This window comes from Sus scrofa, chromosome 3, assembly GCF_054392235.1.
Source record: "Sus scrofa isolate SSC_HxYL_T2T_F1_AM1 chromosome 3, Sscrofa_HxYL_maternal_Yorkshire_Landrace_v2.0, whole genome shotgun sequence".
NCBI lineage: Eukaryota > Metazoa > Chordata > Mammalia > Artiodactyla > Suidae > Sus > Sus scrofa.
In genome coordinates this window covers 63,252,734-63,278,867 of record NC_139385.1, presented here as the reverse complement: position 1 = coordinate 63,278,867, position 26,134 = coordinate 63,252,734, and the positions used below count along the sequence as shown (strand labels likewise).

General features: G+C 43.3%; 1 protein-coding gene across 13 annotated transcripts in view; it reads left to right on the top strand.

Annotated features, from left to right (window-relative positions):
• TMEM182 (transmembrane protein 182) overlaps positions 1-26,134 on the top strand; it is a 352,761-nt gene that overhangs the window by 124,195 nt on the left and 202,432 nt on the right. For 6 of the 13 annotated variants that reach the window (XR_014839660.1, XR_014839659.1, XR_014839658.1 and 3 more), the window contains exon 5: positions 18,411-18,528. The exons of the other annotated variants lie outside the window; for them this stretch is intronic. Coding sequence is in view for 1 of the 6 variants with exons in the window: in XM_021087120.2 (XP_020942779.1) it covers positions 18,411-18,502 (92 nt within the window). In the remaining 5 variants the exon portion in view is untranslated. The remainder of the gene's footprint in view (positions 1-18,410; positions 18,529-26,134) is intronic. 13 annotated transcript variants of the gene reach the window in all.

Here is a 26,134-nt window from a genome sequence, read left to right as displayed (position 1 = left end):
TACTTCTGAGCTGAATCTGTAAGGGCAGGCTAGGCTGTGCTGTGGTAAGTGGTAGCCCTCACCTGTGCATGACTTAACCCATCAAAGATTCTATCTCACTTATGCTGCTGCGTGCCCACTGGGGACCAGCAAGGAAGCCCTGTCTCTCAGGGACTCAGGATCCCTTTCCACACTTTCTTCCAGATTGCCACGGCAGAGGGCTGGGAAGATGCTGAGTTGTGTACAGGTTCTTAAAGCTGCCACCGAGAAGCACATAGTCTGCTTCCAGTTCATTAGCCCAATCTAGTCAGATGGGTATGGCTTACTTCAGAGAGGGCAGGGAAGTGAAACCGTCTGTGTTCCTGGGAGGCAGAGGGCTGGACAGCACTTAGTGAACAGCAGTCATTGCTGCCACAGCAGCTTAGGAGGATCACAGAGCTCTTGAAACTCCCTTTTTCAAGTTTGAACTGAAAGAACTGACTTGTTGTCAGGCACGTGATATGTTTTTCAACTTTTTTAAAAAAATGAATATCTCATGATGAATTTTATTTTGCTTCTGTGAAGAGAGATCAAGAACATGAATTTAATGAGAATATGGTCAGGATGGGAAGTTTGCTTTTTTGCTGGGAGCCACAAAGTGGCTAAGAAGAATAATCCTGCGTGAGGCCTAACTGTAAGCAAAGCTACAGCAGAGGCTAAAGAAACTGAAGCTGCAAAGCAGTTTCGAAGAATCCCCCAGCTGATCCTGTTTAGTAAAAATTCCTGAAATATGATTTCCTCTTCTATTCTTGCGCTTCTTTCCTGTCTGACCTTTATGTGTGTTGTGAGTCATTCTTGGCTCAGAAAATGGGAACCTTCTCAAATTCCTGAGCTTCCACCCAAGTATGGGCCATTACCTACTTATAAACCTAAGCCCTTGTCAAATAGGTTAAAAAGAATTGAACTATGCATAAAGAACTTTCCTAAGAATGGGAAGTTTCCCTTCAGTGGAGTAATAGTAAATATTACTATTACGCAGAACTGCCACGTAAGCCTGGGGATTTTTGTTGGACTTTGGTCCGTCCCCATGGAGACAGATTAGGGTGTGGTTTGGGTATTGCCCATGGCCCAACAATTGTGGCTACTATAAGGTGAGATATTTTTCTACATTAACACTACCTGTTGGGACCCAGCAGGTGGAAATTGTTATTATAATTGACAAGATTCTTTGATATATAGACTTGATAATTAATAAAGATTTCTATTTAGATAAGGTTTATTTAAGACAGTTTATGTTCCCACAATCTGCTAATGGTCTGAGGTCAGCCTGACCTCAAAAGCAAGCACGTGTGAATACCCCACTCCCCATTAATGGCTGTTCATGCCTGCTATAGGAGCACAATAGGTAGACTGAGGCAAGAATATCTATCACCTTATGCCAAATCATTGTTAAAACAAAAATTAGATACCTATTATTCTGCTTGCTAAACATTTATTTTCTAAGAATAAAAGTACAGTTTGTACGTATTTTCTATGTAATCTTTATTTAAAATCTAAAACTAAAAGAATAGTTTGGAATAATAAATTAGCACATATTGTTGTTTTGTATAATCATGCACAAAAGTAAAATGTATAAAAGCTGATGCTCTCCTTTCAATAAACGGGTCATCTGCAGCACTTGCTGAGGGAGTTGGCTCCAATTCTTTCCGCGCCTGTTTGTAGCCCCTCCTCCTGTTCATCATCTCCTGGCTGCTGGGGCTGGACCCCAGCACTTTTTGTCCCATTTTGTGAGAAAATGTTATTGTAATTAAATACTTGTATATTTTGAAACATATAAAGAAAAATTAAACATTACTGTATACAAGATAAAGCAATTATCTATTGGTGGCATAAAATAAACATGCCCTGTATATTCTGGCGGACTCATTCTATTGTAATAATTTGTCAGGGCCTCTAACAACTGAATTTAGAATCTCTGGACTTCTTAGCCAGGTGAACTTGAATAGTATTCTTTTTCAGTCAACTTCATTATGTTAAAATAAGTATCAGAGCATCAAACATTCAGCAAACTAATTTTCTGAAGAGTCGTCAGTAATGCGAATAAGGTAAATTGCATTTTTTTTTTTTCTTTTCGGTGCTACACCTATAGCATATGGGAATTCCCAGACTAGGGGTTGAATCAGAGCTGCAGTTGCAGCAACACCAGGTCTGAGCTGCATCTGCAACCTACACCTGAGCTTGTGGTAATTCCACATCCTTAACCCACAGAGCAAGGCCAGGGCTTGAACCGGCATCTTCAGTTCTTAACCCACTGAGCCACAATGGTAACTCTGGTAAATTGCATCTTGAACTTTATTTTTGTAAAAATGCTTGGGTTGTGTCTTTCATCTTAATGCGGTTCAGAGGCAGAAGTAGTATGTTTTTCTTTAACCAGATGCATCACCAGGTGTCCTGTGTACCCTTGGGAGGAACCCAGGAGGTGCCCGCATCTCAGTGGTAAACTCCTGTTTGGTGTTGTCAGTACACATGCACTTTCTTCTGGAAAGTCTTGATAGTGTCCCCCGAATGCCTCATACAGATACTCTTTATCTTAAATCTGTGCGCTCCGAAATCCTTCCCAGTTTTCATTTGACACTGAGTCCTTAGGACTCCATGGACAGCATGTATTTAAAAAGAGTGATTTCCAGACTTTTGAAGTAGGAGCATTATTTTCGGCAGGGATTGTGCAAGAAGCTGTTTGTTGGCAAGTGTGATCTGCCAAAGCTCTGTGGGATGCCCCAGCCTGCCTGCCAATGTGCCTACAACCCCCTTTAAAAGCCATTCTCTTTAACCAGGCCTAAAGCTCCCCAGAAGGCTATGGGGAAAGGCAAACAATCCTTCGTTTTGTAATGGATTCAACTCTACTCCTCTCTAAGAGTTAGTGCGATAGATTTGCTCTTTTCTGTTGCTGGTCTTCCCCACTAGAGTGTGAGCTCCAGGCATGCGGGATTTTTGTCAGTTTCTTCTGCTGCCAGATCTGAGGTGCCTGGAAGAGGGTCTGCCAGAGAGGAGGCCTTCAATAAACACGTGTTCAAGGAATTAAGAACACGTTTTCCACAGGAAGATCCCAAGGACGTGGGACGCAGGGAACACAGTATAATAGTCAATATGGCAAGATTTAGGGAAAACTAGACCTGGATTTGAATAACAGTCCTTTCCCTTAGTATGCATGGATCATTAGACATTGATTTAACATATAGACTTCTTATAAAAGGCAGCTATTACTAGGAACTCTCCCTTTTGGGGGAGCATTATAGGAGATAGAATCTGTAAAACATTCAGTACAGTGCCTGACACATAACAGGTGCTCTTTAGCCTTACTGTTACTACCAAGTTGGGGGGAAAAAGGGGGCTGTCACTCTTTAGGGCCGAGAGTGGGAGATGCTGGGATAAGCTGATTCATGGAGAAGCTTCTGCACCAGGGCAGGGGAAGTAAAGGAGACCCCAGGACTTTCCCAGGTGGTCCTGGAACTTGGTTTTTATAAAGAACTGAGGTTTGTGACCTCTGTAGGTATATTTTAAAATACATACATGTAGGTAAATGTGCAAAATGAATATTTTCACGTATACCTACCAACATCTGTGTAGGTATACGTGAAAAGTGAATTACAACCATTTGCATGCGGAGTTCCCTGGTTGCCTGGTGGTTAAGGATTCAGCACTGTCACTGCTGTGGAGCAGGTTCCATCTCTGGCCCAGGAACTTCCACATGCCCTGGGTGTGGCCAAAACAAAACAAAACAAACAGAAATTTGCATTTGAAGGCATTTAGGAAACTTAAGGAGTTCCCCTTGTGGCTCAGTGGTAACAAATCCAACTAGGAACCATGAGGTTTCAGGTTCGATACCTGGCCTTGCTCAGTGGGTTAAGGATCCGGCGTTGCTGTGATCTGTGATGTAGGTCACAGACTCGACTCTCATCTCTCTGTGGTGTAGGCCGGCAGCAACAGCTCTGATGAGACCCCTAGCCTGGGAACCTCTATGTGCCTTGAGTGTGCCCCTAAAAGGACAAAAGGCAACAACAACAGCAAAAGACATTTAGGAAACTTTAAGAAAGGGCTCAGGTCGTAGGAGAGGGTAGGGGTGTCTCAGGAAAGGGTGGGGAGTGGTGGGATGGTGAGAATCTCAGAACGTCCCTGAACCAGTTATAGGAACCTCAGAGCTCCAGGCGCTTGACATGGTTTCAGGATGTCTAGTTATCTCATTTGCCTGCCACAGAAGGAGTTGAGTACAACATCTCCTGCTGGGTAACTGTTAATTGGCCTCATGACTAACTAGTGTAGCTAGTATAGCTAAGTGTAGCTAGTGTAGCTAGTATAGCTGCAACAGGGCACTCATAACCTAGCTGCAATGCAGAAGAATGCACGCATTGTGTTGAGGGCAAGGGCGGTGCAAGGTCTCTGAAGATGTTTGGCTGTTCCAGACACATGCCTGCCGGGATTTGTGGGAAAGAAGTGTTGGCTGTTTTGGGAGCCCTCAAAGATGTAAGCTGCCTTCTTGCTTGTTTTCTAAACATATTAATGACATCCATATGACTGACTAGGCCACTTTGCTGTACAGTAGGAAATTGACAGAACACTGTAAACCAGCTTTAATGCAAAAAATAAAATAATAAAAATCATTAAAATAAATAAATAAGTAAATATGTTAAGACAAACTCCCTTAAGGAAGCAACCTGAGTAAGATGACTTTATCTCATTCCCTCTAGTGTTTCAGTTTAATACTGTGGGTACTTCTACCCCCAGAATTTTGTGAAGATTGAGTAAGATGATAGAGAAGTACATGGATCAGAAGATGTTGGATGTACTACAGAAGTGTTTGTGTTCTTCCTCTTACTTCTTGATCTTCCTGCTCCTTCTGGTCTCTGTCTCCCCTCCCCCTCTTTCTCCTGCCTTCCCTGTTGGAACCCTCCTCCTTCTGGAAGGAGAAGTTGGGGAGTGTTGAAGTCAGAAGCCAGTGACTTCTCACTGGATTGACTGCTCTTTCTGTTCTCAAGACGGACAGGAATTAAGGAAGCCTAGGCATCATCTGTTCAAGTGTTACTTAGCTGGAGAAACTGTTTTTAACCCTAAACAAATCTTTTGCTTTGTAGGGCCACACCCACAGCATATGGAGTCTCCCAGGCTAGGGGCTGAAACGGAGTTACAGCTTCCAGCCTATGCCACAGCCACAGCAATGTGGGATCCAAGCTGCATCTGTGACCTACACCGCAGCTCACACCAACCCTGGATCCTTAACCCAGTGAGCAAGGCCAGGGATTAAACCCACATTCTCATGGACACTAGTTGGGTTCGTTTCAGGTATGCCACAACAGGAGCTCCCAATCTAAAAAAATCGTATATAGAAGCTTGAATATACAATGGATTTTCAGGAAGAGGAGCTCTCTTTTGAGTGGGAATAAAGAATGGAAGTGGGTTTAGAGCCCCCTGCATAGCACTTCCCCAGAACAACCAAGTTCCCCAGAAAATGGCCTGAAAACAAAGGCTTCTTCCCCAATCTCTCCATTTTCCATAAGAGAACCTGAGGTGTGAAAATGGCTTGAGGCCAAATAAAGAAAGAATGGCTGAGTGCAAGCCTGCTCTCATGATTGAGTGACAGAGAAAACTTAACCGCCTGCTGCTTTGGGTGAAGGGAATATATCCCAGACATGTGCAAAGGAATCCGCCAGCCGGGTTGAACACACGAGCTTGCGAAATCTTCATCCTTTAGCCTACTTTGCTTAGAGCATGTCAACCTCTCTCTCTGGGTCTTGGTTGGTTCCTCATGTGCAAAACGAAGGGGTTGATGAAATGAACGCTCAGATGCTATAATTTGGTAACTTCAGCATTCTTCTTTTTTAAATGAAGAAAGCCTTATATAGAAGCAATGTGCAACATAGCAAAAGACACTTCAAATTGGGACAGCAGGCTTAGTCACCGACACATTTTTTTTTGAGTGACAATTATGTGCTAGCCAGTGTTTTAGCTTTTTGTTATAGATCAGTGAACAAAGTAGAAAAAATGCACTAGTCTCATGGAGTTGACCTTTTTCCGGGGGGAGGGGTGTATGTTGGGAGTGGCAGTTTTGACCAGTGAGGTCCTTTGTGCAGACTAGCCACTTATGGGGCATGATGGGGGTTATCTCCAGTAAAAATCATGGTGACTCTAGATGAAGGGTCTTCTTATGGTGGGGGATTTCCACATGTTACTATAATTTCTACAATAACCCTGTAAGGTAGGTGTTATTATTCCATCTTATAAGTAAGACCACTGGAACGCAGGGCTTTTGCACAAGCTGCTGAAGGCTACTTGAAAAAAGCATAGGGAATGGGAGTTCCCTTGTGGCACAGTGAGTTAAGGATCTGGCGTTGTCACTGTAGCAACTTGGGTCACTGCTGTGGCACAGGTTCGACCCCTGGTCCAGGAATGTCCACATGCCATGGGTGCAGCCAAAATAAAAATTAAAAAAGTGTAGAGAAGCCGGGATTTGCCCTCAATCCTCTGGCTCTTCCTCTGAGTCCTCATTCTTTCAAGGGCAAGGCCAGAGAAATGTCTACAGCCCAGTGGGCCACTATGAAGAGCTGTATTTAAGGAAAGCAAGTTTAGTCCGTCATCTAAGCCAATTCCACAAATTCCCTTTGGGGAAGTCTAGGAAACATGCTATGGCACATATATGTACCCTTTTGCTTTTGGAGCTGGGCTGAATAAAGAATCTTCCTGGGGGTAAAGGAGCCTGAAGACCTGGCATTGCTTGGTGTCCCCAGGGCGACAGCCTCCAGTGGAAGCTGATGCTTGGTTGATCCTCAGCAACTGTCATGCCAGCCTAATAGCTGGTGTCCCAAGCCAGGACTCCATTCCCATTGCCGGCCTCTCCTGCCGCATGGTCTCCAGCGGAGCAGGTCTGTATGCTTTTGTAGTCCTCTGCATTTCTTGACCAGCCCCTGTCATCTTGGAGATGGCCCTCACACGCTATTGAACCCTGCACCCTCCAGGCCTGCCTCCCCGCCTCTCCATAACCTCAGAACACCCTTTCACCTGGGCTGTCAGAATAATGAAGGCTTGATTTCAATACTTTTCCTCTTTTCTCTGTTCACTGCTCTGCGGGTTAATGCAGATTCCAAACTTCAACAAGCAGCTGTTAAACATGTCATTAACACTGCTTGGGCTGCAAATGAGACTCTGCTACTGGGATTACTCTGTGAGCTATAGTTTTGTGATGAGCTTTGTCAATCACAGCTGACCCGCTGTGTACCGAATGGAACTCAGATTATCTTCTTTCTTCCTCTGACTCTTGTCATTTTTTTTCACAAAGAATTACTATTCTACTCCCCGAAAGATTGATTACTTGCACAAATAAGAGAGTCTGAGACATTAATACAAAATTCACAGGCTTTTCTTTATCTCAAACCTGCAACTCCCTCCACATTTCCTCCTGGTAATTATATTAGAATTGTGTACACTAGGAATTGCCATCTGATTATTATGAAACTAGTTTTGTCATGACAAAAATGAGCTTAAGTCTTGTTTTTTTGGAAAATGATCAGTACAGTGCACTGGATGAGAGAGAAGGAGATTAAATCCAACTTGCTTTCATCCATGAATGCTTTCATCTCTTTTTCAAACACAGGAAATGATTACCACTGCTATAAGCTGCAGTTCATATGAGTGAAAAAGGATAAGGAAATATTGAAAATTCTGTAACCAACAGTAGGACATAATATAGGTCCCTGGCACCCACTGAGCGACATGTACTTGATTTTTTCATACTGCCGATGTCAAGAGTTTCATATTTTAAAGGGAGTCTTACCTTGAGGTGTGACATTACAAACTGAGGAATAAACAAATTGGCTTTCCTTTCATTTGGACCATGTTGTTTTTCAGAGAAAATTAGAAGATAGATAGTATTTATAAAAGCTAAGAACAGTTAGCTCAAGTGCAACATTAGTTCATGTTTATCATTTGCAAAAGAGAGAAGGCAAAACAGTAATTTTGTTTTATTTTCCAGTGTCATCAAAATTTTTTCAAAGCCATGACAACAGTCTATTCCATTTACAACCCTGATGTCTAGTATGCGATAGCTACTTGATAGATAACTACTAAGTTTGTCAATGAATGAATGAATGAATGAGTGATCTGTGAGCACATTACCAAGTGTCATGTTGTGATTAAAGAAATAAACATAGTCTATAGTTATTTGGGTAGAGAAATTTCAACTGTGCCCTTTTTCTCTGTTACATCCCAACCCCCGCCTCCACACACACAAACACCCTAACAATGCTTCAGTGCCAGTTGACTGCTGAAATCAGTCTCTAGAATGGGCCTTATTTTTAGTGAGAGGAGATACTGAAACTCTAGAGTATCAGTTATCTGTTGCTCTATTATAACTATTATAGCGCTATCCAACAAGAGAACAAAACTTCAATGCACATAGCAAAAAGGATATATTGCTTATATGTCTGAGGTCAGATGTGGGCAGGTGGAGCGGCTCTGCTGATTTTGGATAGGCCTGACCTCCTATCTGGGAAGTGGCTAGTGTGGTCAGGGACAGGTAGGGTGGCTGGGCCCTGCTCCACCTGTCTTCCACCCCCCAGGTGGCTAGCCTGGCTGTGTCCCCCGTCGATGGCAAAGTTGTCAGAGTGAGAAAGTGCAAACCAGAGGCTTCTGAGGTTTTGACCTGCAACTGGCATGCCGACTCCCTTTTGTGGGCCCAATCCAAACAGCAGGGTTGGAAGAATATCTTCTGCCTTTATGAGAACTCCAAAGTCACATGACAGAGGGCATGGATAGAGGGAGGGATGAGGAGCATGGCCATTTTTGCCAATTGTACATTTGCTATTAAATGAATCCCTTAGAAATAAAGGGTATTGGCTACAGTGAACTGAGGGCACTGTAATTCAGCTTACCTCTTTATGACGTCTAATCGTATGCGCAGAAAATGGAACTTGAGTGCCTAAATGAGGTAAGAGGAGGAAATTTACATTTTCTTCACATTTGGAATCAAGAGACATGTTCAGTTCTGGGCCAGTAGAAAACACAAGCTTTTTCTGTAGCCTGCTGGTATTGTTTCTGCTTTATAGGTGTGAATAAAAGAGCAACAGAGACATGGACAGAACTGCTCAGAGAGAAACACAACAAAAGGTGAAAGGAGGGTGGGGAGGAGGAGGCAGAAAGACGCAGAGCAGGGACTCCTGCTCCCAGGTCTTGGCAGCCAGGGGTGGTGGAGAGAGGAAGAGAAGAGACATTGCAGAGGTCAGGGTCAGGGGTTGGCAGGGTGGTAGCCCCGCAAAGCCCAGGGTGCAAGGCGACTCGGGAATCTCATATTTTGGCCCATTTACATTTAGTGAGCCCCAAAGAGTACTCCTCAGTAGTCCACTTATTTCTCCATTGATTTTAAGTGAGTGTACCATAGGCTCACGACCCTGATGAACAGGGAGAGCATTTTCTATCAACCAGCGATTGGCTCCTGAAGCAGGAATTCGGGGGCTGGTCCACACCTCATTCAGAATGTTTCTGCTTCCATCCTGTGGCATGCTTTTTGGATCGTGGCATAAAGACATGTTCAGCTGCTACACCATAAATATTTTCCACTCCGCGACTGTAAAAGTTTCCAAATTATTCCTGATTCAGACACATTGTCTGGAACCTGGGATCCTCAATGTGATAAGTGCTGTGTATGCAGTAGCTTCTGTGCAAGAAATGGGGTTCGGTGCTCTTCATGATGAAACATGTGCTCATGACAGAAGACGTGCTCACAGCGGGGTGCCTGCATACCTCCGTTTAGGTGTCACATCCCTGGGCCCCTCTTACTTTCCATTGTTTCCTCTTCATCCTTGAGGCTCCGTCTCTAAGACGTCTGACTAGAGCAGGGAGAAGATGTATTTATTTAGTGTTTAGCCCATTAATTGTGTTACTTGTCGAGAGCTGGCTGCTCTATCTTTAGGAGGAGCCATCCCAAGGCAACAGCTGAGTGCCAGACTCTTCTATTTATTCACCCAAAGATGGTTTCAAGAAGTAGGCGGGGTTTATTGTTAGGGAAATGCCAGTCCAAGAGCAGGGTTCCCAGGAGTACGTGGAGACCTCTTGACATAGTCTGAAGTCTATGAAAAAGTACTTTGTGCCGATTTCAATAAGTATAGATTGGGAAATGACAAAGGTGGGTATGATCAAAATCAGAACCAGAGACTGGGAGCCTGAATGTAGTGTTGCCAAAGGCCACATGAGGTTAGGTTAGGTTCCTAGTATTTGGAGTAATCCTACTTAGGCATATTAATCTGGGAAAGAGAAGGGGGAAAGAAAAGGGGGAAAGAAAGGAAAAACCCACAGAAGACGAAAATCAACTGACCAAGATTCTTCTTCTGATTTTCAAGTTAACATGTTCTGGGAGTTCCTGTTGTGGCGCAGTGTATATCCAGATAGTATCCATGAGGACACAGGTTCGACCCCTGGCCTCACTCAGCAGGTTAAGGATCCAGCATTGCTGTGAGCTCTGATGTAGGTTGCAGATGTGGCTCAGAACCTGTGTTGCTGTGGCTGTGCTGCAGGCCGGCAGCTGCAGCTCTGATTCTGCTCCTAGCCTGGGAATTTCCATATGCTGTGGGTGTGGCCCTAAAAAGCAAAATAAATAAATAAAATAAAGGAAATATGTTCCTATATTTTAAATGAGAAAGAAAGCTACATTTTATTGGTTATCTATTGCCACATAACAAATACGCCAACATCTAATGGCTTAAACAATAATGCTTATGATCTGTTTCTGTGGATCAGGATTGGTGGCTGAGAGGAGAATATCTCCCTTGAGGTTGTGGTGAAGCCGACAGCAGGGGCTGTGGTCTCATCTGAAGGCTCCGATGGGGAGTGGGATGGGCACAGGTGCAAATTTGTCTTTCCTGCTCCTCCAAGAGCACCTTGTCTGCTCTCAGACAGCTGTCTCACTACTCTGATGTAACTGCCTTTTACAATACTTCAGTCTTTCTTTTTCCTTTTTATTTATCTGAAAATATGCACATATAAGCATGTTACCTATTGTCATTTCGTTACCCACATTCTTCTATTGCACTCAAATAATCCCGCTCTGTGGCCTCATATTTCCAGTGTGGGGGATCCCATCTCCACAGGTTTATTGTCATTTATTGTCAATATCATGGTTGTCACACACTGACGAGCTCGATTAAACTGGCATTCTACATGTCACTATTATATTTTGAGGTGCGCTGTTAAATATACGTGCTCATTAAAGTTAAGGATTACCTTTAAAATACAAACTTATTATTCAAAAAGAAAGTAGTTGTTCAACAAAGCAGATCAGGTGATGTTCTATTATGCTCAAAATAAGAAACAAATGGACAAGTTAAAAGGAAAAACACAAATAGAACGTTTTCTTCCTTCTTTTCTCTTTCTTTCTTTCTGGGGCCACACCTACAGCATATAAGGTTCCCAGGCTAGTGGTCTAACCAGAGCTGCAGCTCCTGGCCTATGCCACAGCCACAGCAACACTAGGTCCAAGACACATCTGCAACCTACAGCACAGCTCATGGCCATGCTGGATCCTTAACCCACTGAACGAGGCCAGGGAATGAACCTGCCTCCTCATGGATGCTAGTCAGGATCTTAACTCGCTGAGCCACAACAGGCAGGAAGTCCCAGAACTCTTTCTTATTAAATGCGAAATTGGCATTTTTGTTTTTGTAAGATAGCATCATAAATTAATTGTGTTAAATGAACTTTTATTGGTTTGTGGTTTTGTTTGCATTTGATTTGAGCTTTATAGAAGTATAAGAGCTTGTGAACATAAAGAGTAAACTACTTAAATATTTGTATTATTTAAATAACTTTGTGAGGCAAACGTTTAATGATGGTTGTCTATCTATGAGAAGTTTTCCTTTTAAGGAGGGGGAAATTCACTGCTAATGTGCCCATATTATCAGTAGTGTACCTACATTTTTGACAGCCTCTCTTGCTGAATGTAAGATCTCTCCATTGTCACTGCCAATAAGACCTTAATTCACAGTTTTTTTTCTTTCTTTTCATCCAAAAAAATCTATCTTCTGTGTTAAGGTTGCATTGGTTAATAACAATATTTACCTCCCCTACTCCCTGCCAACTGATATTTTATATATATATATATCACTTCAATAACAATACAAAATTTTTTAACCATATACTAGGCACTACTATTCCAGAAAAAGTCTTCGATCTAATGAAACATGGACTCTAAAGGGGCAGATAGACTCAGTGTGTGTGTTTTAAATGCTCCTAAAGTATATTAAAATGTTAGATTGTAATAATTTCTACAAAGAAAAATAAAGCAAGTGACACACATAGCGAATCTAATGGGGCTTGACTTTTCATTACCGGAGCCAAAAGCCTGTCAGTGAGCAAGGCGGGTCATTGTGTTAGAGGAAGGAGCCAGGTGGATAGGGCTCAGAATTCCATCCACTCCAACCTGGCTGCACACTGGAATCACCTGGAGGGCTTTGAAGATGCTGTGCCCCCTAGCTGCTGTTGTAATTAGCCTGGGGTGCTCTGGCCTGTGCTTTGGGATTTTGAACAGTGCCCTTGCCGATTTCAAGAAGCCAATCTCTGACTCAAAGTAGAAAGCTCCCAGATGAGGCATTTGCGAATTGGTTTTAGCAGAGATTGGGGGTCACCAAGCTCCTGCTTACAGCTCTTCAGTCGCTCACTCTGGCTGCAGGGGTGTTTCTCGGAACTGCCTGATAGCAGAACCCCATGCAGTGTGTGTTCGCATCCAGATCCTCGGGATCCTCTCCTGATCTGCTGAATCAGAATCTTTAAAAAGAGGACTGAGAGGCATCCCCCTAGCTCTTTCTAAGGAGCAAAGCGCTCTTAGAATCTCCTGAGAAGAAACATTAGGATAGTCCAGTGTTAACATTTTACAACAAGAAGCAAAGGGGTATTTTGGTAAAGGGTCAGAGATTGTTTTGGAAAATGTACTGGGTCCTTTAGAGGTAACTGATGAGGATAAGGGTTTGGGGTTGTTCCTGGTACTGTGATTTTTCTGTGATATCTCATTATCCTTATGATGGTTTCCTTTGTCCTTGTTTTCACATAGAGTGATGGGAGATTTTGTTACCATCTTTGAATGCCCGAGGAGGCTCATTTGTAATGACAGTAAAATAAACTTACATGTAAGATAATTAAAAAAAAATTTTTAAAGCCAGAGCAGTTTATTTGATTTTCTCATTGCCTAAATAGTTCAGACTGCTAAGGATAATTACATCTGATGGAGGATCTGAAGTTAAAAAAAAAAAAATAGGGAATTTGGAGGATTTTACCTGATAGACCAGCTAGTCAGCAGCTGAGCAGAGTCCAATTTTCTGTGTGTTCGTACTCCTGAGTTTTCTCACCTTGGCAAACATGGAATTTCCCCCCTTGTTCTCATTTATAAAGGATCCTGACCATGTACCCAGCTGTCCTTAGCATGTAGCTCATGAATGCTATTTTCCTTTTGCAACTTAACAATATGCTTCTAAGGTCAGAGAGTAATAGGATTCTTTTTAGTAATGAATTCGTCTGGGTATTTTTTACTTCCTCCCACTTGATTAAAAATTGTGAGATAAGTTCTGAAACCTGTGGATTATGAACGACATAAACTATTTTTTAGACAAGTATGTCATGTAGATTTGAGTGGTTAGATGGGCTTTATAGTCCAGCTTTCTGTGGGAGATGGTGAAAGCTTTTCACTTTGAGGCAGCAGGAAAGATCGTTTCTGTAGGGAGGAAGGAAATAGGCTGTAATGTCAAGAGAGAACCATTGCCTTCAAGAGATAAACTTTTACCAGTGATTTTCTATTATTAATTTAGCATCAGGTTCAAGCCTTGTCTTTTCTCACTCATCCGTGTAGAAGCAGATGCATGGAAGGGAAATGATACACGCGTGGTCATGTGTAGCATGCTGTGGTGAAAGGAAAATAAAACCAGAATTCCACTATGCAGGCTGTTGACATGGCTTCATCCATTTTGGGTCACAGGTCTAGACTCTTTGCCAATCATCAGGATTTAACTGGTCTAGGCATCACTGTGACCACTCTTAGCGGAGGTCTTCCCCTCGATCTGTTGTCCTCTCCCCAACCCAGCCTGGTGCGCAAGGCTCCTTTCTCAGGTTCATTCCTTAGTCTAGGCTTACTGTCACCTCCTCAGAAAGGCCTGACTGCTCCGAACAGCTGTCCCTACTTTTCTTCCTGCTACTCTGCACTGTCTGTGGCTGTGTAACCATTTAGTGATTTCCTGTCTCCCCAGGAGCTTTCCAGTTCACAAGAGCAGAGATGGCATCCTTTCCCTAGTCCTGTTTTTGGTGCCCAGAGAAATCCTAATTATTACTGAGGGAATGGAAGAGCGGCCCAGGGCACGGATGCTGTTTCTTCCACCAGGAAGGCCGCGCCCCCATCCTTCCTCTCGAGATACTGAAAGAAAACTCAGTGCTGTTGTGCAGATGTCATCTTTCCATTGTGAAGAGTTGCTGTGCTTTCCTCTGTTAGTAGAATGGTCATTTCCATTTGTGTTCCTTAAGCCCTCACATATGTTTCTATAATTACAGTGAATGCTGAAAGCACCTTAGTTTTATTTTCTACAGCCCTGTGGCACCCACACAGTGGTCCCCTTCCTGGCAGAATCATGTCCTGTGAACTTTCAGGTCCCTCTCACATGGTGAGTGGTGGATGCAGGGCAGGTGCATCAGCAGTGTGGATGGTGGATGGAAGGGCAGGGGAAAACAGAGATCCAGGGGTAAGACTGAAGCTGCAGCAGATGCAAAAGCAGCAAAATGCCAGACTCTTTACCAAAGCAAGGGACTTCCGGATGTGTACTATTTTGAAAGAAGATGGTTTTAGTTTTTCTAAGTCATTTTCACTTCTGAGGCATCATAGAAGCCATGGAAGTACTGAGGCCAGCTGCAGCCATGCTTCTCCAAGCCAGTTGATTCTGGGCTAGTGTTATTTCCTATTTGAGCCCCGATTCCTCGTAGGTAAATTGCCTGCCTCCTCTGCAAGTGCCTCCTTATCAAGAGAAACACCCTGTAACTCATGTCATCATGGGCTTATCGAGGTCTCTTTCTGACAGAGTCAGTGAAGTGCTGCTTCTGGCCAGTGATGGGCAGCCCTGTGCTGTTGGTCACGAGTGTGTAATAACTTTATTTGCACTGTACAAGGAAGGCTGATTACACTTTGTCTTACAGCAATTGAAGCAGTCACATTGGCGGGGAGGTCCACCAAGAAACCACATGTACTTTGGCCAGTGGGAAAGAACGTGATGAAGTGACCCACTCAGGAACCTGGGGCAGCTGCTGGCAGTGCCATTAGCCATTTTATTATGAGCAGGTTACTTCTGGAGCTCAGTTAAAAAGACCCTTCATTTGTCAAGTACTGAAAGACTTTCCAATAAAAATGCCACCTGTTTTTTAAAAAATGTAATATTCAAAGTCAGTATGACCACAAACCTTCTAATTTTTAACCTTTAACCAGACTTGGGCTTTTCTCTTTTTATCCTGCACTGCTTTGAGTTTATTGTCATTATTGTGGCTGCTGCTCTGAGTCCTGTTTATCCCAGTGTATGTATCCCTGAGTATTCACTGGGGTAGTGAGTTCGTGGTAGAAGTTGTGAGATGGGAGGCAGAAAGGGAGAGGACACATGGAGCCACACTTACAGCAGGCAAACCTGAGGTTTCCCAGAATCTCTCTAAACAGCAGCCTTTGGGCTGTGATGCAGGCTGTCCAGCACCAGAGCCAGCAGTGATACCAAAACACTGCACGGAAGTTAAAGCCATTCTGCCCCTCACCCCCTAGCCCCATGCCCCATGCTAAGGAAGGGGATGAAACAGAAATAAAAATAAAAGGACAGAGCTTCCCCCTGTGGCTCAGTGGAAACAAACCCTACTAGTATCAATAAGGATGCAGGTTCAATCCCAGGCCCCGCTCAGTGGGTTAAGGATCTGGCCTTGCTGTGGCTGTGGTGTAGGCTGGCAGCTGCAGCTTGGATTCAACTGCTAGCCTGGGAACCTCCATATGCTTCCAGTGTGGCCCTTAAAAGAATAAAAAAATAAAAAATAATAAAAAATAAATAAAAGGACATTTGGCGTGAACAGACACCAAGAAGGAAAGCGGGAATCCTGTCTGCCCTCTTGGTTGGCCTTTGAGTGCTAATAAAAATCAGTCATCTCTCTGATAAATGAAGGCCCTTCCTCTTGCAACCCTTCAGGAAGAGCACCGTGCCTGCTCCCATTTTTTTTTTTTTCTCTTTCTTTAATTTTTTTTTTTTTTAAAGCATTTGAACACTCCATTTCTTGCCCCTGCCAGCTTTTGAAAATTGGCCTCTCCCCTCCTTGGGATTTCGCAGCCGAGTCAGCAATGACTCTACGAAGCCCCTTGCACACTGGGGGTTAAGGCCAAGGGGAGGGCTGGATTTTTCAGGAGTAAGCGGAATCTTAATGCCCTCACCCCAGATGGCAAGAGGAAATGAAAATATACACCTGAGCGTATTCAAGGGCCGTTGGGGCTACTGGGCCAGAGGTGCTTTCAGCCACACAGGGCTTGCGCCGGTGCTAATAACTGTAATCAGACCCAAATTATGCAATGCCAATTTATGCCCCCCCTCCCCTTGCCAGAAAGACAATGCATCCCCAACAAGTCACAGACAATTCTCTGCCTATAAAGGCTGGGGAGCCCGATGTGCATTCCGAGCCACGCGCGGGAGTGTGGAGAAGTCGGCTACCACGGCTATTTAATCAGGAGTGTTTGTTGATTTGAGCAGAGGCCCTATGCTGTGAAATGAAAACAGAAAACCAAATTTTCTTGAGCAATCTTGCTGTTCCTGCTTCAGGTGCTAGGCCATTTCACTAAAGCAGCTCAGACGAGAATGTCATTAGTTCTTAAGCCCCAGGTGAATTTGCCACTGTTCCACATGATTAAGCCAGATAATTGTGTGTTGATAGCGAATGTGGTTGGTGAAATACAATTTCTAGGACCTTCCTAAACAAACACAATGTAGGAGTGAGTCAGAGTGCTGTCATTTCAGTCCTTTGTCACAGGTTTTGCACGGCAGACATCTCTGGCGAGGGCTGGCGGGTAATTCAGTGGCAACTGCCATCCCTGAGCTCTTAAAGGTGACCTGGCTTGAAAAGTGCATCACACATCATTCTGCATTTGTTTAGGGAAGAGAGGGAAAAAAAAAAAAATCTCATTAGAGGGCCGGCTCCCACTGGTACCTTGTTTTGGGCCCTGAATGTAAATGATTACTTTAAGTTTGTTTTAAAAAGCACTCGTGATTTCAGGGATCCTTTCTGAAGTGTGTAAAAATACCGACGTCTCCAATGATAAAAACAACAACAACATCTGCCGATGGCAAAATATAGTCGACTTTCGGGGCCAAGTTTTCGGAAGCAGCCAATGTGTTTGCATGTGTGATTTTCTTTCTCACATATAAGTTTCTGTGGATACAAAAATATGTATTCGTATTTACAAATCAGGTGTCTGTGTCTTAAATGGATATAGTGATGGCTTTTCCTGCACCTACATGTCAAGACTTTTACCATTTGTGCTGTGAAGGTGAAAGTTTCTTCATTTGTTGGTACTGGTGTTCAGCATGGGACCTGGGTGGGTTTTTTATTTGTATTTTAAAAGCAAATCTACTTCCTTTTCAGAGGGATCACTTTTCCTGGCAATGTGTGCATTGTTTTACTTCCCCACTTCCTCTCAAAATTAAAAAAAAAAAATTGTAATAGCCTATATCCTAGTAGTTTTTTTGCCTACAAAGTGATCATTTGATCCTTATGAAGGAAGATGGCCATTGCTGTTTGAAGCCGAAAGAATAGAGGCTAAAAATGGAAGCCAAACCCGAGGGTCAGGAAAACAACAGCCCTTTGGCTGGTGTGAGAAAATACACACCATCTGAAGTGGGCACAGATGTTGTGGTCAGGGGCTGGCTACTACTGTGGGTGGCCTCAAGGTCAACAGCAACCTTTGTGCTGTTGTCATTACTGTGAAAATGCATAGTGAAACCACAGAGCCCCGGCAGGTATGGAGTATAGGTTTCCACTCACAGCCATGCTTGAACCCTTCCCGCAAATGGGAGGTCCTTGCCTTTGGCACTGAGGTGTCCTAACCACGGTGCTCCAGCAGGGTAAGCACCTGAAGGTGACCAGAATGTTCTGCCCCAGGGCTTCACTCGGATGCCTTCAAGTGTCTCCACCATGGTCTCAGTCGACTGTGGACTCCTCAGGATGGAGCATCCTGATGAGTCCTTCCTTTTAACCATCCCTAGATGGCTTCCAAACTCCTCATAAGATACTTATGTCACTTGTTCCCTTTGTCAAGGGAGGGGAGGAAAAAGTTTGGAGGTTAAGCTGGAAGGTAAAAGAAGACAGGTAATCCAGAATAGCATTGTCCCCAAAGGAGACAGCAGTACTGGTTGTTAATTTTTCTGTTGCAGGGGCAATAGTCACAGCAGAAGTGGCTGGCAGCCAGAAGAGGGCGCAGCTGAGAGACCATGCCTGGCTTGGTGTCTGTATCTCCTTCAGTTAGAGCACCAGTTTAGGCATTTGCTTTTGGTAAGCTGACAATCTTTGTCTTAAACACACTGAGGTCTATGGAATGACTGGCCAGCAGGGACCTGCTGTGATAGTTTGTATGGGAAAAGAATCTGAAAGAGAATGGATGTGTGTACATGTATAACTGAATCCCTTTACTGTACAGCAGAAATTATCACAACATTGTAAATCAACTGTACCTCTACAAAACTTCAAAAAAAAAAAAAAAGGCAGCAAAGGAATAGGGGAGCATTAGGCTTTGGTAGAGGTAGAATGAGGGTTAGAAAGGTAGTGGACCTCAGGGCAGGGCACATGAGACTTGGGTGTAGGACAAAGGTACAAGAGCTCAAAGTGGGATTGAGGACAAGTGCTTAATGGGGCAGTATATGGGCTGTTCACGGAGGAGAAGATGCTGGAAAGAAGGGCGGCTGGAGAGCCCTAGGCTGACTCTGCCAGCAAGATGATGTTTGACCCTATCCAGAGAGTGGAAATGTTTTCCCTGCTTTTGAAGATCAACAAATGCAAGGAGATAAAGCACATTGGGTAGGAGGATATGTTAGTAACAGCCTGAGCCTTGCAGAGGTGTTGAAGTTATTCCTAGAAGGCAGCCTGACTGCCAGGACCACAAGCACAGATGCAGTGGGATCAGAATGCAGTCTAGGGGATCAACTGGGACCTTTTCACACTAAAAACTAGTATGATGGAGAGAGAAAACGATCTGTTAGGCACAGGAACTCTGCCTAACATTCTGGCATCATGAAAAGTTCCTCAGCCTATTTGGGGCCATGTCGTGCTAAGAATAAAGCCATTTTTTAAAAGTTAATGTAAAATATTCTTGAAACTAGGACAATAGGTTTAAAAAAGTAGAAACCACCAAAGGCTCAGCTCTGGCATTAGACATGTTTGCATAGTTTCTTCAGATTTATGTCCATTGCAAAACACATCTAAAAAATATCGCTGGGCTCTTTATTTTAATGTGGCAGGAAATCTTTTTGTTAATGACTGTAGTGAGTGGGTCTCTAGGAACAGATGGAATAAAGCAATCGGCAAAGCTAATCCCACCTGGACCCTTGAGCCCGCCCTTCTGAAAGGGCGGTGATTGGCGTGTCCAGACTCGCTGCCCGCTGCCCGCCGCCCATACATGTCACCTCACCCCGGAGCAGAGGCCGCTCCACCCAGTGGCAAACAGTTGAAGCTGGAGCCGAATCACCGGCCCAAGACCTGGGCGGTTTCTTTCACGAAGTGTAGCCCGTGTTTAACGTGTGCAGTTGTTCTCTAATGAGAAGCCGGGGTGCTGTACTTGTCCACTGGGTGAACGGGGCTATAACCGCCTGATTTGCATTAACAGGAATGGCAGGCATGCTGTTAAACGCGCCTGCTCTGTACACAAAGCATCCCGCGTGCCTTTCTCCCTCATCCACTTCGCCCCCTCCTAGTCTCACCTGTGTATGTCCATTAATGCCGCTAAAATTAGGGGAATGGTTGCATTTTCCCCCCAGGAGTCTAGAGGGCGCTATAAAACAGAGGCTGGGTAAGCGAGACTAAAACCCCACCCCATCAGAATGATTAGTTTCTGTCCTACAAGTACTTCATTGGACATCACTCCTGTGAACTCTTAGATGCAATTTTTGTGGCTCAGAAATGCTTTTTCTTTGTTAAGTGATTGCAGCAGAAGGGAAGGAAATGTTAGTGGCAGCCAGCATTTTAGAATGAACCGCTGTGGCCCTTAGCATTTTATAAGGAATCATAAATTTCAGCTGACAGCTTATTTCTTGATTCCTTTCTAATTAGAGGCTTAATAATATATATTTCTGAAGGAGAAAGTGGCCTGGGCTCTTATGATGCCAGAATCTTTGCTAAAATAAAACAACTGAGGCCAATGTCAAGCCTATGGAGGACTCCATGCCTCAGAGAGGTCCTGGGCATCATGCTACTAAATGAAAGGAGGATCAGAAGTGTGTTTTAATACTTTTAAATAATTGTGTCCAAATAGCCCTGCTCCCTCCTTAAGCAGCTCCATCTTTTTAATGCCTCTCAGAAAGGGTTCCAAATGGATTTAAATGGGTTTGATGAATGTGAGATCTCCCTTTCTACTTACAGTATTTCCAGAAATAGGGCAATTAATTTGATTTGCGCATAGGAACAAATCATTAGTAAATTGGGTGCTTGAGTTTGAAAAGATTTCTATCTTATTTAACCCTTTCAAATCAATGAGCTTTGGTCAAAAATAATCATTCTGTGAATTTTGAGTCATCAGTATGGGAGTTTTCTATTTTAATCCTATACATCAGGAAGTTCATCTAACAATCTAATGAGTTTCTGTCGAGGCTTAGCAGAAATGAATCTGACTAGCATCCATGAGGTTGCGGCTTTGATGCCTGGCCTTGCTCAGTGAGTTAAGTATCCGGCATTGCCATGAGCTGTGGTGTGGGTCGCAGATGTGACCTGGATCTGATGTGGCTGTGGCTGAGGTGGAGGCAGAAGTTACAGCTCCGATTCCACCCCTAGCCTGGGAACCTCCATATGCCTTGGGTGAGGCCCTAGAAAGACCAAAAAAAAAAAAAAAAAAAAAAAAAGTCTAATAAGCAGTCATCCTCTTTCTAATAAGGACTTTTCATGTACACCCATCATTAGAGTGTCTCATGCTATTAACACTTCTTTAGATCAAAAGTTTTTAGGTTTCTCTTGAATTTTTCTTTTTCTTTTCTTTACTAAAGTCAGCTTGGCAATGAACTTGCTTGAAGAGTTGAATTACTCATCTTTCAGTAGGATGCAAATGTCAGGATTCAGACAGTCCTGAAATAAGCTGTTTATGATTTTGTTCAAATGGAGCTCAGAAACTACTCTCCAGGTTTTTAGGTAGGAATTGAGTTTTGCTAAGGATGAGACAGTGCTCCCCTGGAAGCTTTGGAATCTTTTGGGAAGAAACCTTGGCCAATGCTCCATGTCAGAGGTCCAATGCACAAAAACAGGTAATGCCTGGAAACACTCACTAGATGGTAATTTTCCATTACCTTAAATGGGAAAAATGATGGCCTTCCACATGAATACCAAATCCCTAGCTAATGACCTAAACTGCTGTGAAAGTACACTAACCCTCCACATACCTGTCATAAGCCACTATATTAAAATGCATAATGGGAACACTACTTTCAGATTGCTGATACATGAACTAGGTTGTTAGCCAATAGCTGGTGTGTGTGTGTGTGTGTGTGTGTGTGTGTGTGTGTGTCTGTGTGTGTGCTGTTCCATGGCCTCTTTTAGCACTAGCATTTGAAGTACACATCCTTTCTGATGCCCTTGGTGTGAATTGTAACATAACCACCCACGATTCTCTGAGATGCATGTAGAACATAACTCAAGACTTTTCTGCATGATGTTTTGTTACATACATTGTATTGAGTTCTGGCCATATAAAAATAATACTTCCATGTAAACCTTTGCCACGAATATGTATTGATAGATGAAGATAAATTATGTAGTTGTAATATTACAAATCAAGAGGAGGATGGCTTCTGGCCACATTGAAATAACCAACCTGCACTCATGCCATAAGCACCTAGAAAATTGACAGAATCTATGAAATTATTTTTTTAAATTTTTTGTCTTTTTAGGGCTGCACCCATGGCATAGGGAGGCACCCAGGCTAGGGGTCGAATAGGAGCTATAGCTGCAGGCCTGCGCCACAGCCACAGCAACTTGAGATCCGAGCTGCGTCTGTAACCTACACCACAGCTCATGGCAATGCCAGATCCTTAACCCACTGAATGGGGCCAGGGATCAGACCTGAATCCTCATAGATACTAGTCAAGTTCGTTTCCAATGAGCCATAATGGGAACTCCAGGAAATCTTTTTTTTTTTTTTTTTTTCAAACATTGAACACCAGGAACCCCAGGACTAGGATACTGAAGAAAAGGAAACAAAATGAGTCCTAAGGTGACCTCAGTTTGCTGTCTGAAGGGGTCTCTAGACTGGAGCGTAAGGAGGGAGGATTCAGACAGAAAGGAATGGGCTTATTGAGCTGACTAGGCAGAGACTGTAAAATGGGTAGTTTCATGTGAATGGAATTTCCAGAGTGGAGTCCACTTAGGAAAAAGAAGAGTCAGAGGGAGAAGGGGAGAGAGGCAGGGAGAAAGAGAGAGAGAGAGGAGAGAAATCTTATGGGAGTTTTCTTGAGACTTTGACTATATACTAGGCTGCACGTGCATAGAGTGACACTCAATGATCTGGGCCAAAAATAACCACCAGTGCGCTATAAGCTGAGTATGTCCAGAGCTCACACAGAGCTGGGAGGCAATCATGTTGCAACCAGTTTGAATGAAGAAATTCTGCTGCAGGGTATTCAGGACAGACCCCAGCAGGGTGAGGCCTTGTGAGTACTAAACAATAAAGACTGCTCTAGCCCACCGTAATATTGCTTAAAAACAAGCTTCCAAATGATAAAAATAACCTGCCAAAAAAACTTAACTGTCAGAACAAAGCCCTAAACTCTATATAATAAAGGCCACAGAACCAAGCAATCAACCACAATGTGTAGCATTCAATAAAATGTACTAGACATTTGAAGAAGCAGGAAAATATGACATATCTGGAGAAAAATCAGTCAATAGAAACAGACACAGGAATGACAGAGATGATGTAATTAGTAGATGAGAAATTTGAAATGTTATTATAAACATATCTAAGAATTTAAAGGAAAATCATGAGCAGAGTGGAGATACAAATGGAAACAATAAAAAGGACGAAATTGCAACCATAGAACTGAGAAACACAAATCCAGAATTAGAAATTCACTGTATACGATTAACAGCAGATTAGATGATGCTGAAGAAAAGATCAGTAAATTTGAAGGCAAGATAATAGAAAATATCCAAACAAAGACACAGAGGAAACAAAGGCTAAAAAAGTGGACAGACCTGAGGGACAATACTAAGTGGCTTACCATATGTGTATTTGGAGAAAAGAGAGAGAAGAAGATACAAAATAATTCAAGAAATAATGGCATTAAAAGTATAACAAAGCTTTTTAACCTATTGATCCAAGAAACTAAAAAAACTCAAGTAGGATAAACAGTAAGGTACATGATAATAAAGTTCCTAAAAACAAAGTCAAAAATCTTGAAATCTGGTGGGAAAAAAAATGTATATCATGTAAAGGGGAATGAAGAAAATAGTGACAATTCTGTTAAACATTGCAAGCCAAAAGTTAAAGAAACATTTTTTAATGCTGAAAAAACAAAAAAGTCAATGTAGAATTCGATATCCTGTAAAAAAAGGGAAAAAATAACCTTAAAATAAGGTTTAAGTATAGACATTTTAAGACTAACAAAAACTGGAGTTCCTATTATGACTCAGTTGTTAACTAACCTAACTAGGAACCATGAGGTTGCGGGTTCCATCCCTGGCCTCACTCAGTGGGTTAAGGATCAGGTGTTGTTGTGAGCTGTGGTGTAGGTTGCAGATGTGGCTGGGATCCTGCGTTGCTGTGGCTGTGGTGTAGGCTGACCACTATAGCTCTGACTAGACCCCTAGCCTGGGACCCTCCATATGTCACAGGTTCGGCCTTAAAAAAGACACAAAGACAAAAAAAAAAAAAAAAAAAAAAGACAAACAAAAAAGGAGAGAATTTGTCCTCAGCAGACTTGTGCTACGAGAAACATTAAAGGAAGTTCTTTGGATTAAATATAAATAGTACCAGATGGAAACTTGGATTTACACAAAAGAATGAAGAATGTCAAAGATGTTATATATATGGGAAGATGTTAAATTTTTTTTTTCATTTTTACAGTTATTTAAAAGATTGACTGTTGGAGTTCCCACTGTGGCTCAGCGGTTCACAAACCCGACTAGCATCCATGAGGACATGGGTTCAATCCCTGGTCCTTCTCAGTGGCTTAAGGATCTGATGTTGCTGTCAGCCGTGGTGTAGTTCTCAGACATAGCTTGGATCCTGCGTTGCTGTGGCTGTGGTGTAGGCCGGCAGCTACAGCTCTGATTTGACCCCTAGCCTGGAACTTCTATATGCAGCGGGTGCAGGTGCTGCTCTAGAAAGACAAAAAGACAAAAAAAAAAAAAAGGATTGACTGTCTAAAGCTAGTAAACTAGTAACAACATATCATGGGGTTTCTAACATATGAAAGAAAATAGGTAACAACAATGGTGCAGAAGTTGGGAAGGGGGAAATTGTATTTTTGTCAGATGCCTATATGTCATGATATAGTGTTATTTTAAGGTAAATAAATTCTTAAGTTAAAGATGCATATTTTAGATGCTAGCGCAGTCTCTCAAGGGGAAAAAAAAAAAAAAAGAGACATACCTAAAAACAAAACAGACAAGCAACAAACCAAAAACAAAAAGCAAAAAGTAGGCTAGTGAGAGGTATCCTATGGGAAGATATTTAGCAGGGAGAGATTTTGCTGAGTGTAACTGTATATGGATTTATTTGAAGTTTTTGTGTACAGACTCAAGTTATCCGTTTATTCTTAAAATCATTTCTCAAAAACATATGAGTGTTAATACATGCCTGCTCATTGCTGTATCAGGCAAAGAAGAGAGACGACAGAGCTCCCACTAAGCCTGGGCTGATCATCTGAGTGTTCCCCCAAAAAGAGTCCAAATGTCATGTTTGTGTTGAAATATAGACTGGGGAAATAAGGATTCTTCTGGACAAGCAGGGCGAAGCAGGATCTTGCTGTTTGCAGGGGCTACTTCAGGGCCCGCCTCTGAGCATACGTTCCCACAGGGCAGAGGGGGGCCAGCAGCCCTGTGAGCCCATGGGCCATGCTTCCTTCTCCTCCTGGTCACATGCCCAGCACAGGGCAGGTGCTAAGTCATGTCCAGGTAAGCAGCCTTGAGCCTTGGCGTGTATGTTGTAGCTAAGCTCACCCGCCCAGGCCCTTTCCCAGTCGCCTGTCTCTGTTTTATGGTGGTGTCTCAGGCAGTTGGGACAATCAGGCTGTGGTCATCTCACCTGAGCCATTTGTTTTAGTAAAATTCCCTTGTTGTGGACTGAATGGGTGTGCCTCCAGAAAAATCATATTTTAAAGTGCTACCCTGCTAGTGTGGCTGCTTTTGGTAGCAGGACCTCTCAGGAAGTACTTCAGGTTAAGTGAGAGGGCAAGGGAGGCCCGTGATCCATGGGATGGGTGTCCCTGTAAGAGACACCCGAGATGTGTGTGTGTGTGTGTGTGTGTGTGTGTGTGTGTGTGTACATTGAGAAAAGCCAGGGGAAGGTACTCAAGGAGGCAGCTGCCTGTCCCCCAAGGAGAAAGGTCTCCAGACCTTAGCCCCACTGGCTCCTTGACCATGAACTTCTAGCCTCCAGGCTGTGGCACTATTTCTAGCTGCCCTAGAGACTAATCCAACCCTGGACAACCCAAGCTGTGCATTTAGAAACCAGGAGCCTCTCTTGTCCATGACCTTGTCATCTGAAGTTCGGGGAAGGTTTGCTGCTTTCTGGCATCACTGTCAGGGTTAGAACCATGTTCCCCTCTACCTGGACCAGGCTTGCAGTTGCCTTCTCTCTGCAGTCAGGCTGGGCCAAGGGGACTTCACACCAGCCCATGGAACCCAGAGAAAGTGCAGTCCCAGTGGCCTCCTGCTCTCTCTTTTTTAAACCCACATTTTG